Source organism: Zalophus californianus, chromosome 4, assembly GCF_009762305.2.
Source record: "Zalophus californianus isolate mZalCal1 chromosome 4, mZalCal1.pri.v2, whole genome shotgun sequence".
In the NCBI taxonomy this organism is placed as follows: domain Eukaryota; kingdom Metazoa; phylum Chordata; class Mammalia; order Carnivora; family Otariidae; genus Zalophus; species Zalophus californianus.
The window spans coordinates 105,963,632-105,979,793 of record NC_045598.1 but is presented as its reverse complement, the minus strand read 5'-3'; the positions used below and the strand labels follow the sequence as shown (position 1 = coordinate 105,979,793).

Sequence of the window (16,162 nt, the reverse complement as noted above, 5' to 3'; positions counted from 1 at the left end):
GGAAGATCCTGTTGTGCACTTTTTAGTATTCTCAACAGACAGATGAAGAAACAGGCCAGGTGCAGAGTCCCTACAAGGTGTTAGGTTGTGGAGGGGATTTTGAGCTCAGGCCTGTCTCCAAAGCTAGAGATGAACACATCCTTCAAGTGCTATGAGTTCTCTTTTTGAAAAAAAAAAAGCATGACTTAGAAGACTTTTAGCTCGGCCCGGGGCTTTAAGGGGGCGGGAGACGAGGGGCACCGGAAAAAGGCAGAGAAGGAGCATTTTAAGCGTATAAATGCACTTAGGAGGCGGAAGGCTCTTTACAAATCAATACCAACCCGATCCCAGGGAAATGTCCGCGGCCCACAAGAAACAGCTCCGAGGGTGCGCTCCCACCTGCCCGAGGGCTTTTTGTCTTCTCCCGGAGGGAGAAGAACTTCATGGTTACACGCCCAGAATTCGGCTGCGCCGGTCGGGAGGGATCGGGGGCGGGGGGTAGGCTGGAGCTGCGGCGGGGGAAGGCGGGGGGCGGCAACCGCGGGCGAGCCGGTGCTGGCCCTCCCGGCCTCTCCACTTTCCCGGCCTCGCTCCCTTTCCCATCCAGCCGGGGCGGGGGGCGTTGCTTAACAGTGGTTGGGCCGGAGGGCCTGGCGCGGGCACAAAGTCTCTCGAGACCTAAGGCCGCCCCCCCCCCCCCCGCCCGCCCGCCCGCCTGCCTGCCTGCCTCACGCCGCGCCCCTGGGTCACGTGGCCCGTCGGTCACTTGAAGAGCCGGCTAGCGGGCGAGCCCCGCAACTGTGTCTGCGGGAGCCCCGCGCGCCCTCGGAGCCATGCTGCGGAGCTGCGCCTCACGACTGCGCCCGGGGCCCTGCGCGGCCCGTTGGGAGGCACGCCCCCGCCGGCGAGGGGCTCGCGGCCGTCGCCTGTGAGTCCGGGAGCTGGGCCCCGGGAGCGGGCGGCTGGGCCAGGCTGTGTCTGGGGGGAGCCGGTGAGGATGGCCGCGCCGAACTGTAGATCCTCAACTCCCGGACCGCAGAGTAAAAGCTAAGGTCAGCGCCGAACGTCGGTGTTAGCGGGGTCGCCTTCAGTCCTGAGGTCCAAAGGCGGAGAGGGACAGGAAGGGGATACGGGCCTGAAGCAGCGTGCGAGATGCTGGTCTCTGGTCAGCAGGTCGGGGAATATCGCTGCGACTGAGACCAGTTGGGTCGTGGTTTGGGGAAGGTCACACACAGGCACGTTGTGGAGTTAGGGTCTGACCTAGGCAGTACCAATCCTGACTTTTACAGTAGTATGCTCGCGAGAATAGCGGTGTCTCTTCCTAGGGTTTCACCCAGATCACCTCTGCCCAACGGATAACTGTACCACTTTCTCAACTTTAAAGGCTGTTATAAGAGTAAAATGAGGTAACGTTGAACGCGCAGCCTGGCGTTAATACTAAATAAATAATGCTTGTTCTTACATCCCTATGTTTTGCTTCACTGAAGTATTCAATTATTATTAATTAAACCCCAACAATATGTAAGACATTGGTCTCTGATGATATAAAGATGAGTAAGAAAACCCTTTCTCTCAAGGAGTTCACAATCTAGTTTGGAAGAAAAGGATGAAATTGCAAAATTAAAACACTATGCTATAATGAAGTTCTAAGGGAACATAGAGGGAGGGAACAGTTCTGTACTGAGCAAGAACTGCAAGCTCTTGGACCTTTCTTTTAAAGAATAATGTGTGCAGACTGGTTATTAATCCTATACCATCTTTCACCTTGGAAAGGAAAACGTCCTGTGCGCCTCTCACAACAAAGATAATTTGTTCCTTTAATTATATGTTGATGCCTTGTAATCTGTGTTGAGAATATTTAACAGTAGTACTTAGAGGCTTTGTAAGTCGTCTTTTTTCTGTTCAGTAACTTACTCTTAAAAGGAAATACATTAAAAAGTAGTCAGAACTTTAGTTAACAAGTCCCACTTGAAAAATATGTAACCAAAGATCAAGCCCTCTACAGAGGGCTAGAAAAGGTAATGATTATCTCTAACATTTATCCCTCAGGTACACAGTCTGTGCTGGGAATTTTTATTTTATTTTATTTATTCATTTGCGACACAGATACGGAGAGAGAGAGAGCATGAGCAGAGGGAGAAGGGAGAAGCAGGCTCCCCGCAGAGCCAGGGGTGGCTAGGGGGGCTCTCTATCCCAAGAGTTCGGCAGACGCTTAACCATCTGAGCCACCCAGGCGCCCCTGTGCTGGGAATTTACAAGTGCCCTTACATCAAGTATCTGTTAGTTCCTACCCTCTTGAACTGAAACTTTCATTATTTTTTTTCTCACAACATCAAAGTGTTCATCGGAAATCCTAGGATCTACATGCCTCTAAAATTAAGAGATCCAGGGGCACCTGGGTGACTCAGTTGTTAAGCATTTGCCTTTTGGCTCAGGTCATGTTCCCAGCGTCCTGGGATCAGCCCCACATCGGGCTCCCTGCTCAGCGGGAAGCCTGCTTCTCCCTCTCCCACTCCCCCTGCTTGTGTTCCCTCTCTCGCTATGTCTCTCTCTCTGTCAAATAAATAAAATCTCAAAAAAGGAAAAAAAAAAAAACCTTTAAAAAAAATAAAATAAAATTATAGATCCACTCCTCTTCCCCCTCCTAACACAAATAGTAACAAAAACCTCCTTTCTTCTTTCCACCCCAGTCTGCAAAGCTACAATTCTGGAATCATCCAAGGCTCTCCTATTTCTGTTTCTCTGTGATCAGTCTCTCTCCACATCCCTTGATCCCAGTATCCTAAAAGTCTCTTAAATCTTTTTTTTTTCTTCATTTCTCTCTACCTAGTTCAGCTTTTTTGTTGTTGAAGATTTTATTTATTTATTTGACAGAGAAAGAGAGCACAAGCCCAGGAAGCAGCAGGCAGAGGAAGAGGGAGAAGCAGGCTCCCCACTGAACAGAGTCCCATGCGGGGCTCAATCCCAGAACCCTGGGATCATGACCTGAGCCGAAGGCAGTTGCTTAACTGACTGAGCCACCCAGGTGCCCTGTACCTAGTTCAGCTTCTAACCATATCTCATCTGGATCTTTGCAACAGTTTTAATGCTTTCCCTGCGATTCTTCTCACCTTTCAATTCATCCTTTACACCAGAGCAAGGTTTCTAAAACCTAAGTTCATGTTACTTCTTTGCTTATAACTCTGTAAGGCTCCCCATAGTGGAAAAAAGTATTTTATCATTTATATACTACCCTCATGGTTTATTTTAAAGACTACCTTTTTTTAATGAGTTTCATCCTAAGGAATAACGTTTGTGAGATCACCAAGTGTGATGTGTTATTTATGTCCTTTGATATTATGTATTTAAAAATACATACACTGTAGGGCGCCTGGGTGGCTCAGTTGGTTAAGCGACTGCCTTCGGCTCAGGTCATGATCCTGGAGTCCCGGGATCGAGTCCCACATCGGGCTCCCTCCTCGGCAGGGAGTCTGTTCCTCTGACCCTCTGACCCTCTTCCCTCTCGTGCTCTCTATCTCTCATTCTCTCTCTCTCAAATAAATAAATAAAATCTTTAAAAAAAAAAAAAAAATACATACACTGTAGTCCTTGTGCTACCTAAAATCATCTTTCATTTTGGTGTTTGGAAACTTTGACCTAGCAGGTGAAATCTAAGCCCTGTGTTAAGGCCAAAGAGGCTCGATGGTGTGTTCCCCTTCTTCTTTGCCATCCACATCTGGCTGCTACTCTCATTGCACCTTACATCCATGAAGACTGAAATCCTGCAGTTTTTCTCCATCATGTCAAACAGTTGTGTCACCTCTGTGCCTTTGCTTGGTGTAGCCCTTCCATTCTCTCCTTAGTGAGCTTTTTATCCTTTAGAAATCATTCCATCGGTCCTCATCTTTTTTTTTTTTTTAAAGATTTTATTATTTGTCAGAGAAAGAGAGAGCACAAGCGGGGGGGGCAGCAGGCAGAGGGAGAAGCAGGCTCCCCACTGAGCAGAGAGCCCAATGTGGGACTCGATCCCAGGACCCTGGGACCATGACCTGAGCCAAAGGCAGATGCTTCACCGACTGAGCCACCCAGGCATCCCAGTCCTCAGCTTTCTGAAGTTTTCCCTGAATGTCACTCCTATGTCTTTTTGTACTTCTGTTATGGTATTTTTCACACCTGAGGCTGCCAGCACTTGAGGGCAGGGCCCAAGTCTTCTCTGTCTGAACCAGTTCCTGGCACAGAACCAGGCATATAGCAGATTTTAAAAAGTTCACTGCGTTTAGGTGAATCCCACACTTCAAAGTTAAAATCAGGTAGGAGAGCCCATAGCCAAGGGAGTCATTCATCAGGAAGCCTGCTTCTCCCTCTCCCACTCCGCCTGCTTGTGTTCCCTCTCTCGCTGTCTCTCTCTCTCTCTCTCAAATAAGTAAAATCTTTAAACGAAAGTCTTCAATTATCTCTATCACCTTGGTCCATAAAAAGATGCTGTAACTGATCCATCCTAGAGTTGCCTATTTAAATAAGACCTATGGGGCGCCTGGGTGGCTCAGTTGGTTGAGCGACTGCCTTCGGCTCAGGTCATGATCCTGGAGTCCCGGGATCGAGTCCCACATCGGGCTCCCTGCTCGGCAGGGAGTCTGCTTCTCCCTCTGACCCTCTTCCCTCTCGTGCTCTCTATCTCTCATTCTCTCTCTCTCGAATAAATAAATAAAATCTTTAAAAATAAATAAATAAATAAATAAATAAATAAATAAATAAATAAGACCTATGGATGAGCCAAATCCTATACATTCTGTTCTACCTCTCAACTGACATGTATTGCTCAGTGCATATTTATCTGTGACTACTTGTGTTTATTTCCAGAATTCATGTACTTTAAAGCCACGTGATTGAGACTGGATTTTAAGGAAATAATCCAAAATAGAGAAAAGGCTATATTCATTATTTTCCAATGAACATTTTTATTTAAAGCAGCAAAAGATTAGAAACACTTTAAATGCCTAACTTAACTGGTTAAGTAAATTATAGTAAATGAGTCTAAAGGACTATTTTTCTGCTGTTGAAAATGGTGATAATTGAGATTAAGGACATGAAAAAGTGGGCACTAAATTTTAAGTGGTGAGGCAGGAAGAAAAATACATTTCTTACTGAAATTACAAGTGTATTAAGAAAGATTACATTTAGGGGCACCTGGGTGACTCAGTTGATTAAGCAACCAACTCTTGATTTCAGGTCAAGATCTCAGGGTCATGCTCTGTGTCAGGCTCCATGCTCAGCTCAGCGGACGGTCTTCTTGAGATTCTCTCTCCCTCCTCCCCATCTGCTCCTCCCCTGTCAGCACACCTGCTCTCTCTCCTAAATAAATGAAAGATCACATTTAAGAAAAGTTGGTAGAAAGACATCAACATTTATCATTGTTTGCCTTAACATGGAGAGGTAATGGATGGATTTTAAAAATGGTTTTATTTTTGAGAGAGAGCGCGTGCCCATGAGCATGAGTTGGGGGGGAAGGGCAGAGGGAGCCTGCTTCGGCTGGATGGGATCATGACCTGAGCCGAACGCAGACACTTAGCCACCTAAGCCACCCAGGCACCCATAAATTGTTTTTTCTTTTCTTTCCCAAATTTTCTGAACTGGGTTCTAAAGAGATAGCGAATCCAAAACCATAGGAAAAAAACAAAGGTACAAATCCTGGGCTGGGGGGTAGAGTAGTCTCGACCCTGCTCACATTTCCCCTCATGAAGTTGATACTTCCTTCTGTTCAGTCAAGGAGTTAATTCTGTGGAGTTTTTGAGACAGGCTGCCTATATTCGCAACCATCAGGCCAGAATCAGAGCTGGCCAGATCAGAGCCAGCTGAGGTGTCAGCATGTCAGTGGAAGGCTGGTTGGCTGGTTCTTCCATCACAGCACAGCCTTGCTGTTTTGATATCGGGGTGTGGTCCATGATGAGGGAACAGAAGGCTGGCTGAAGACGGAGCATAAGCTGACACCCTGCAACCTACCCCCACCCCCCACTTCTGGTGGGACATGGACATGTGTGACATTCTCCCAGGAATCTCCCAACTATCTTAATGTTAATGCCTTGGTAGAAGGGAAAAACAACTTTGACAATGGCAAGGCCTCCAGTATCTTGTAGGTCCTCTTTAGCACGTGAAAGTTCTTTTGAAACCTCCCTTTTTCCTTAACCTCCCTCAACCCAGTAGTATATAATCAGCCACCCCTCACAACCCCAGTGCAGCAGCTCTTTCTGCTTACGGCTCCTGTCCCCGTGCTTTAATATAAAATCACCTTTTTGCACCATAGACTTCTCAAGAATTCTTTCTTGGCCATCGGCTTTGAACCCTAATAACGTCTTTCCTACATCAGTCCAAGTGTAGATACATTGAATCTGAATTGACAAGGGTGACTGGAAGTGGAATGCCATAGAGTTGATAGCTTCTGTGATCTTAAATATTCCAAGATTTCTGCTGAAGCCAAAAAAAAAAAGATCCCCCCCAAAAAAAAGTTTTTTCCTTTCCAGTGCCTATGGCCATTTGCTTTGTCCTCCTTGGTAAGTCACCCTTTGTCCCCCTCCAGGGCCTCTGCACCATTCCACTTGCTGCCTGGTCACATGAGTGGTAGCATTGCTCAGTGCTACAGAGAAATAGCATGGGTGGAAGCCATGGTTACTGTGACACCAAGCACCTGTCCCGCCCCAACCGCCTCCTCCTCCTTATATTCTCTTTCTTGGTAATTGGCTCTGTCACTCACTGTGTTGCATAATTCAGAAACCTGGGGTTGGTGTTTGTATTTTTACTCTTCCCTTACTCCTTATCTGCTTCATGCAGTCATAATTTTCACTTGGGTTACCTCTAAAAGCCTCGGCACAGGGTCCTCACATCCAGTCTTGGTCCCTCCCACTATCTTTCTTATGATGGCCAGATCAGATCTTGTCGTTTCCCTATTGAAATCCCTCTGGGAACAACTGCAGATACAGACCAGTTCAGGCCAACTAGCTTAGTATGGAAGTTCTCCCAGCCAAGCCCTTGTCTGCATCTCTGTAGTCATCTGCTCTTCCCCTTGCACTGAAACAAAGCCAAGCTTCTTTTAGGCCTTAGTTTCATCATCTGTAAAACGGGGATAATAATTAGTACCTACTTCATAAGTATTTCATAAGTGTGGTTGTTATGAGGCCCCATAAAACTGTCGTGCCTCCTTGCTTTTGCGTATACCTACAATACCCTTTCTAGCTGGCTAATTTCTGCTTGTTCAGTTGATGTGAGAAACAAAGAAGAAAAATTAGTAAATTTCCTTACTGCCTACAGCCCATTGACAAGTCCTTGAAACAGGCAAAGTGACATACTCCTCTAGGAACTCAGCTTCCTCCATGTTAATACTTTGCCTTTGGGCAAAAGGAAATCTTAGCCCGCCCCCCTGGATCCTGTAAGTCTACTTTAACATCTAAAAATTCCGTTGGAAACTTCCTTTTATCTCTACCCCCACCAGCTACATGTTGGCAATCATCCCCCAAGCATATGACCTACTGATACACATCTGAAGGGTCTCATGATTCAGGTTTTATTAGACAGTAATAAATGACCTTTTCCCAGCAATAGCTAGCCCCCTCAAGATCCTGGAAACCTTGATTCCAAAATTCCTTAGAGACTTACCCTATCCCTAACCCCTTCCCAACTTGAAGGTATATAATCACCACCCCTCACGACTCCATTGCAGCTCTTTCTGCCCATGGTGCTGTTCCCGTCCTCTAATAAAACCACTTTTTGCACTGGAGACGGCTCAAGAATTCTTTCTTGGCCATTGGCTTCGAACCCTAACATCTTCCCTACATCAAAATCAAGATTCAGGTCAAAGAACTCCTCCCTGAATCCCCCCTTACCCCCTGTCTAAACACCTCTCCCCTGTGCTCTGGCTCCTGCATACCCCACTGGTAACACTTTTTACATGGAGGAAAATGTGTGTCCTTCATCTGTTTATCTCCAGTTCCTGGCTCACCTGTGCTTGATTAAGGTGTTTTGTTTGGTTTTGTTTTAAAAGAAAGGAATCCACAGACCTGAGTTTAATTCTTCTCTGCTAGTAGCTAGTTGGGTGACATTGAGCAAATCACTTACCCTCTCTCTCAATCTCTCCTCTCAAGGAGGTTGGATGGGCTGATTCTTAAAATGTGCTTCCACTCCGAAATGACCAACTTCTGGAAGAGGCAGCAAGATAGTCTCAGAAAATAGAGTATGTTACAAGATAGGGTTCACTCTCTCCATTCTTCTTTTTCTCCTCTCTTTCTTTTAGAGGTCATTTTCTTCAGAGGTCATTTATGTGGACCGTTCTCTCCCCAACCCCAGCTGGAGCAAGGACATGAGACTCCTTTTTGACCAGTTCATGAAGAAAACTGAAGATGGCTCTTGGAAACGTTTGCCTTCATATAAATCTGTATCTCCTCAAAGGATTGAAGAGGTCAAAACCTTTTTTCCTGGTAGGAACAACCACTCTCTCATAAAGAATATTTAAATGTCAAATATAAAACAAAATATCGAGGCATTGGTTACTGATGTGGAAATGTTGGGGCCTGGACCCAATGGCCAGGAAAGAATTCTCGAGATGTCTTTGCAAAAAGGTGGTTTTATTAAAGCACCGGGACAGGACCCTTGGGCCGAAAAGAGCTGCACTGGGATTGTGAGGAGCAATTGATTATACACTTTGGGGTTGGGGGAAGAGAAGACCAAGGGAAGTTTCCAAAAGTCTTTCATATGCTAAAGATGACTCACTGATCCTGGAAGCCTGGCTATTGTCAAGCTAAAGTTGTTTTTCCCTCTAGCAAAACATTAAGACCCTTGGGAGTTTCCTGGAGGAATGTCCCGCTCTGTCTGCCTCAAGTTATTTGTCAATTGGCTGCAGGATATAAGGAAATTATTTTTAACTACATTTCCTTCTGCCTTTATTCCCCACATCAGTTACCATTTGAAGAGGGAAGGATGTAAGTAATGCAGGGGTTTCTTTACTCTCTATTGTTTTTGTTTGTTTTCTAAGTAGGCTCCATGCCCAACCCGTCTGCTGTTCCTCAAAATAATCTTGATGCCAAAGAGCTGTATTTTGGGTTGGCGCATTCTGCTGTCCTTCATTCCCGTCTTTGAAGCGTCCCCAAGAAGTTTCATGTCTTTGAACGAGTCTATTAGTCCTGAGAATACATTAGACTAAACAGTTGTGTCTCATTTCAGGAGGTGGTATTTATTGCAGGGGGGCTCTACATTGCATGAGCAGTCACCTATTTAATAAGAGGCGTTTTTTTATGGAAACAAAAGAAAACGGTTAATAGTCGGAACAAACCGTAAACTCTGTTTTTGAGTCCAGAGGACAGTCAAGAAGATTTCTAGATATTGGGCTTAGAGCATCTCAGATGGAGTGAGGGCCCTGCCAAGAAACAAAATTCAGCCGAGCAAATTTGAAGATCTAATTGGCTTTATTAAACGATTCATGAATCGGGCAGCATCCCATCTGGCAAGTAGAGAGGGTCTCCCAAGAGCTGTACGAAATGGAAGGTTTTTGTAAGAAGGAGGGTGGGGCAAGGAGTTAATAGCAAAAGAAAAGGATTCCAGGCAAGGTCACTATCACTTGGGGGAAAGGGCAGGGGGTCTTATCATGCAGATGACCTCATTTGCCTTTGGGGATGGAGAGGGCCTAGGTAACAGATTACCATTGGTGATGACCAGAAAATTCCTGACTGACTCAGTTAAAACTTTCCTGGGGGAGGCTGACACTGCAGTTAGGTTAGATATTAAACCCCAGTTTGGGGGCACCTGGGTGGCTCAGATGGTTAAGCAGCTGCTTTCCGGTCAGGGCTCCCTGCTGAGCAGGGAACCTGCTTCTCCCTCTCTCCCTCTGCCTGCCGCTCCCCCTGCTTGTGCTCTCTCGCTGTCTGTCAAATAAATAAATATAAACCCCCGTTTGTTGACTCGGCCTAAGTGACACTGATGTGGGAAACAAAGGCAAAAGGAAAAATTAAGACCAAGATTGTGACTTGTTTTACAAACAAATTAGTCTTAATTTGGCTATTTCTGGAAATGAGAGTGATTACAGTGAGAAAAATGTTTCAGTAACCCACCTTTGCAGATGTTAAATTCTAGTTCTCATTGTCTTTGAATGTTTGTTGTTTGCCTAAGCTAGACAACGTGAGGTAAACTTCAGAGAAATTGCCACAATAGCTCATGTATAGACAGTCTTTGTGCTTGTCAGAGGTTCCTGGTGTCAAAGCAGCCCAAGGAGCCCCTTGAATGAAATTGCTATGATCACCGCCATGCCATTAAAGTCCCAGTAGGAGGGATGCTCGCATCCCCCAGCTTCCCTATCGAATCCTAGACTGTAAAATGGGTGCCAGCATGTGGACCGAGATACCATACCTTGCCTTGCCCTGAAGAACCCCCCATTTTTAACCCATGGAAAACATTAGGAAAGTTTTTACAAGGGGAAATTGCCCCTATAGTTTTTTGTAAGTGGAGGACATTGACAGAAGATTGGAGATAAAAATTCATCATGGTCTAAGCGACATTCCAACACATGTAGTCTTTACAGCCAACTTCTCTAGGAAATGGTCCCAGTTGGGCTTTGATTCAGTTGGGTACTGGTTTCAGCCGGTTCCAAGTGGAAGTCTCGTGGCCAGAGATTACTAGACCAGAGATGTGAACATCACATTAAACCAGTGAGGAGGAAACCTCACATGGGAGACTTAAGATTGGCAGCTGTGCTAGCAACTTAGGTGACTGTCCCGTGCCCAAAAAAGACAACTTTGTATAAGGACAGGAATAAAGAGAGGGCATCAAGTTTCTGGGTCTTACTACCATTCCGGCTAGGGTACTAACTTCTAGCCAAAAGGCAGGCTTCTCCTCCCTGTAGAGTAGCCCCAGCCTAAAGGATTGCAGCCTGAGCAGTTGACCTGAAAGTGTTATAAGACCATACTCCATGGGGGCACCTGGGGGGCTTAGATCATTAAGCGTCTGCCTTCGGCTCAGGTCATGATCTCCAGGTCCTGGGATCGAGCCCCATGTTGGGCTCCCTGCTCCACAGGGAGTCTTCTTCTCCCTCTTCCTCTCCCCACTGCTCCTGCTCGCACGCTCGCTCTCTTTCTCTCTCTCAAATGAATAAATAAAAAATTCTTGAAAAAAATAAATAAAAATTATTAAAAAAAGACCATACTCCATGAAAAGCTCCTGATATGTATGAGAGTAAAGGAAGAGAAGAGAAAATACCAAGTTTACAGAGAAGCTCAGAATCCAGATGAAAAGACTGACCCACACGTTCAGGCGCCGAGTGATGTGGCAATGTTGGAGTTGGGAGCCAACAGCCCAGAAAGAATTAACGTCTTTGGTGCAAAAAGATGGTTTTATTAACGGACAGGGACAGGCAGAAAGAGCTGCACTGGGGTCATGAGGAGTGGCCCATTATATACTTTCAAGTTGGGAGGGGGTTAGGGATAGCGTAAATCTCTAAGGAATTTTGGAAGCATCGTTTCCAGGACCTTGAGGGGGCTGGCTATTGTTGGGAAAAGGTCATTTATTATTGTCTAATAAAACCTGAGTCATGAGACCTTTCAGATGTAGATTAGTGGGCCATATGTTTAAAGGATGATTGCTAACATGTATCTTGGGGTGGGGAGTAGAGATAATGGAAGTTTTCAAAGGAATTTTTATGTGTTAGAGTAGACTCACAGGATCCTGAGGGTCAGGCTAAGATTGCCTTTTGCCCTCGGCAAAGTATTAACATAAAGGCAGCTGAGTTCCTTATAGGAATATGTCTCTCTGCCTGTTTCAAGGACTTGTAGGCAGTAGGAAATTTAATTTTTTCTTTTGCCTTTGTTTCCCACATCAGGAGCTACTTCACAAAGAAATGGTCTCTTCTCCTGGGTGAGGAAGAGTTATGCCCCTTTGCTTCTAGTAAAGCATTTTATAGGTTTTTTTTTTTTAATTAGCTAACCATATAGAGAGGAGCTTATTCTTTAGCTTTGGGTGTATCACTTACATTGGGCGGTTGGTTTTTCCGCTGTCCTACCTAGGGTTGTGGAATAACCTACAGGGAGCCTGTTAGAAGGTAGAGGATGGACAGTAAAGTATCCCCAAGCTAAGAAGGCACTTTGAGACCAGAAAACAAAGCGGGCCACTCCATACAGTTTACACAGAGTTTTATTCAGGGTAACTTATTGACAGAGGGATTCAGGTGGAGGACAGTCCACAGCAGCTGCATAGTTAATTCTCCACGAAATCCAGACCTCAGTCCACAGATTGTATAGGGTGAGGGGAACACAGAAGGTCATTGTAGTGAGATCAGAAGGCGTGCACGCACCTCAGAGGGCTTGCATGCACCTTATTTGACAGCTGGCCTTTAATTAGATCTTGTGGCACCACCTGTGCATCAGGAAAAACTATGTTATCTCTAACAGATTCATGGGAGGCCAAAATAAGCCTCCCTGCCGCCCCCCCCCCCCCCCCCCCCCGCCATCCTGGCTGGCATTTCTAAGGTATGTAGATTCATCTCCAAGGGACCCAAAACATGTAGCCCCAAGAGAGGTTACTGAGCAAATGTGAACAAGATGGAGGGCCAAAGATGGGGTCAGTATTGTCAGCACAACGCTCCTACAGAACAATTTTAAGAATGTCCAGCTGATGTGGCTTTTATAGCCACAGGGAATGGCGTCTTGTGACTCTTTTTATGACCTGCTGACTTAAGAGTCAACCTAAAAACCAAAATGGCTTTACTGTTGGTCAGCTTCCCTCCTGAGCCTCCGTTCCCTCCTTCCTCAGTTATGTAAAGGTCAAGTTGATGATTAGCTTGGGGTCAATCACAGGTGGGGGTCTTACTGGTCTAGGCAGTCTTTATTGTTTGAAGGGGGTAGTTTTGGTTCCCAAGCAGGATACTTTGCCTGGAGGGCTTTTTGCCTGAGTTATGAGCTGGAAAGAAGAACTTAATCAATTAGAAAGCTTGACATCCAAACGGAGGTAGTTGAAAGCCATCCTTGAGCAGTCTTATTCACTTTCCTGATTTGCAGTTTGAATAGCTCTGGTGATGTCATCAGGTGTGAAATTTCTGAGTAGCCCAACTGCAACAGGTAAGAACGTCGTCCACACGTGAGCTCTTAAGAAATTTCTTTTTTTTTTTAAAGACTATTTATTTATTTGAGAGAGAGAGAGAGACAGCGAGAGAGGGAACACAAGCAGGGGAAGTGGGAGAGGGAGAAGCAGGCTTCCCGCTGAGCAGGGAGCCCAATGTGGGGCTCGATCCCAGGACCCTGGGATCTACCTGAGCCAAAGGCAGATGCTTAATGACTCAGCCACCCAGGCGCCCTGCTCTTATGAAATTTCTGTCAAGTTGTCCAGTTTCAGTTTGCAAGGCTTTAGGGAAAGCAGTTTTGTCCTTAGTGATTCCAAGTCAGAAGGGTGGGAGAAAATTGGAAATGTTTAGAGAGTCATAGTCAGACATTTGAGGAAACTAGAAGAATTTAGGATCCAGGTCAGTTTGCAGATAGATAACAACTTCAAAGACAGCAAACAGCACTGGGATCTGATGCCCACAAAGGTGTGCTATAGAAATGTACTTTTTCTCTCTGCAGTCATCCATTTGTATCGGAGATAATCACAATAAGACTAATTTGTTTGCAAAATGAATCTAGTCTCATTAAACATGGCCTGATTATTTACATAAGTATCACAAGAATAGTGATTGGCCACATGGGTTTTTTGGGTTTGCTTTTCTTTTCTTTCTTTTAAGATTTTATTTATTTATTTGAGTGAGAAAGAGTGTGAGTGAGCACAAGCAGGGGGAGCAGCAGAGGGAGAAGGAAAGCAGATTCCCCACTGAGCAGGGGGCTGGATCCCAGGACCCTGGTGAGCTGAAGGCAGATGTTTCACTGACTGAGCCACCCAGGCGTCCCTGGGTTTGCTTTTCATAAGGAATCTCAGACTGGACTTACATTTTATTATTATTATTATATTTGCCAGAGAGCACACAAGCGGGGGAGCGGCAGACAGAGGGAGAAGCAGGCTCCCTGCTGAGAAGGGAGCCTGATGCGGGACTCAATCTGAGGTCTGGGATCATGATCTGAGCCAAAGGCAGCTGCTTAACCAACTGAGCCATCTAGGCATCCCTCAGATTAGACTTTTAAAAGCCACTCAAGGCCAGAAACCAAGCCAAGGAATCACTGTCCTTGCCTGCAATACCTATGAATTTGAGTGGATTCCTCTCTTCTCAGGGCCCCCAAAATATTCTGAACTTCTCAGGCTGCCAGGAAGTGACCGTCTTCACCCACTGTAATGCCAGGAACCCAGTAAGCAAGATGCCAGGCAGTTTTCTGAAGGGGCTTTATTGGCTCCATAAAGTCAGCCTTAGTTCCGTGAGGCTGTTTGGTCTTGTCTGTGCCTGTTACAAGGAACAGATTACCTGCAAATAAATATATTACTATGAAAATAATACTTAATAGCATTTCCAAATTCTGATGAGATGAGGTAAGGGGAAAGATAAATGTTTCAGTTCTGTTTATCTTCATCAGTTCGTTTAGTCCCTTGTAATTGATTCTTGTTTTGCTTGATCTTGGCAGTTTTGTGAATTGAGTTTTCCAGTAGAGTTATGGAAATTCTTAGCTAGTTCAGTGGTATGATTACTTAAAGTTATCAGAAACCTGTGCATATCAAGAGTCCCTTTCTTGAATCTCAGAAGACAAAGCACTTTTTTTGCAAAATCATCAGAGTAAAACTCTAAATGACAAAAAGACTTAAAAAATGGCCATGGTTAAAGATCTGATGAGAGTTCATTCTAGTGCAAATGACAAGGAAATGTGGTTATTTCTGTGGCACAGATTTTAAGATAACTAGAATTATGACTGATAACATTATACCAGGACATAGCAGATTTCTGGGAATTTTACGCGATTTAAATAGTTAAGTATCTCTTCTTCAGAAGATGTACCAGGGAACATGCTGGGAAATCCCACAGTTAGTCTGAGTTAAAAAAAAAAAAAAAAAAAAAAAGACCTGACTTAGACTTTGGTTAGGGGAAGTTTGTCAAATATCAAATGTTTTAGAACACCTTATTAAATAGGTCACTGTGAAACAGCAGTTATTCCTTTAACCAAAGAGATGGTTAAAAGATGTTGGAGGCAAACCAAAAGAGTACTTAGTTATTAAAACATAACAAAAACTTACTTCTGTGAATAGAGAAGACTCAGTTTCTTAAGTAATCAAAGACCTGCAAAAGACAACACAAAGCATAGGAAATGGTGTTGGTAAGATACAAAATCTTTGCTTTCTAGGCAGGTTACTTAAAAGGTAAAAGAAAAAAACCAAAAAACAAACAAACACAAAAAACCCTTCCACAATCTCTTATCAAGAGCAGACCAATAGTCTGAAGACTGTGTCCTTGGGGCGCCTGGATGGCTCAGCCGTTAAGCGTCTGCCTTCGGCTCAGGTCCATGATCCCAGGGTCCTGGGATCATGCCCCGCATTGAGCCCCACATCGGGCTCCCTGCTTGGCGGGAAGCCTGCTTCTCCCCTCTGCCACCCCCCCTGCTGTGTTCCCTCTCAGTGTCTCTCTCTCTGTCAAATAAATAAATAGATAAATAGATAAAATCTTAAAAAAAAAAGAAAGAAAACTGTGTTCTTCTAATAGATGAAAGGTGGTTAAATTTTTTTTTTTTTAAAGATTTTACTTATTTATTTGACAGAGACAGCGAGAGAGGGAACACAGCAGGGAGCGTAGGAGAGGGAGAAGCAGGCTTCCCGCCGACAGGGAGCCCAATGCGGGGCTTGATCCTAGGACCCTGGGATCAGGCCCTGAGCCGAAGGCAGACATTTAACGACTGAGCCCCCCACGTGCCCCAAAAGGTGGTTAAATTTTAACTTTGTACAGGCATTCTATTAAAACTTACTTTAAAAACTCTTAAAATAGGGGGACCTGGCTGGCTCAGTTGGTGGAGCATGCGACTCTTGATCTTGGGGGTGTGAGTTAGAGCCCCATGTTGTGTGTAGAGATTGCTTAACAATTAAGTCTTTAAGGGGCGCCTGGGTGGCTCAGTCGTTAAGTGTCTGCCTTCGGCTCAGGTCATGATCCCAGGGTCCTGGGTTTGAGCCCTGCATCAGGCTCCCTGCTCCGCGGGAAGCCTGCTTCTCCCTCTCCCACTGCCCCTGCTTGTGTTCCTTCTCTTGCTGTGTCTCTCTCTGTCAAATAAATAAAATC

At 45.2% G+C, this 16,162-nt stretch overlaps 1 protein-coding gene across 1 annotated transcript in view; it reads left to right on the top strand.

Annotated features, from left to right (window-relative positions):
* Positions 1 to 669: 669 nt before the first annotated feature.
* THEM4 (thioesterase superfamily member 4) overlaps positions 670 to 16,162 on the top strand; it is a 39,490-nt gene continuing 23,997 nt past the window's right edge. Inside the window, 3 exon segments of the mRNA XM_027604079.2 lie at positions 670 to 837; positions 840 to 907; positions 8,240 to 8,423. Coding sequence (XP_027459880.1) covers positions 813 to 837; positions 840 to 907; positions 8,240 to 8,423 — 277 coding nt within the window. The 5' untranslated portion in view covers positions 670 to 812.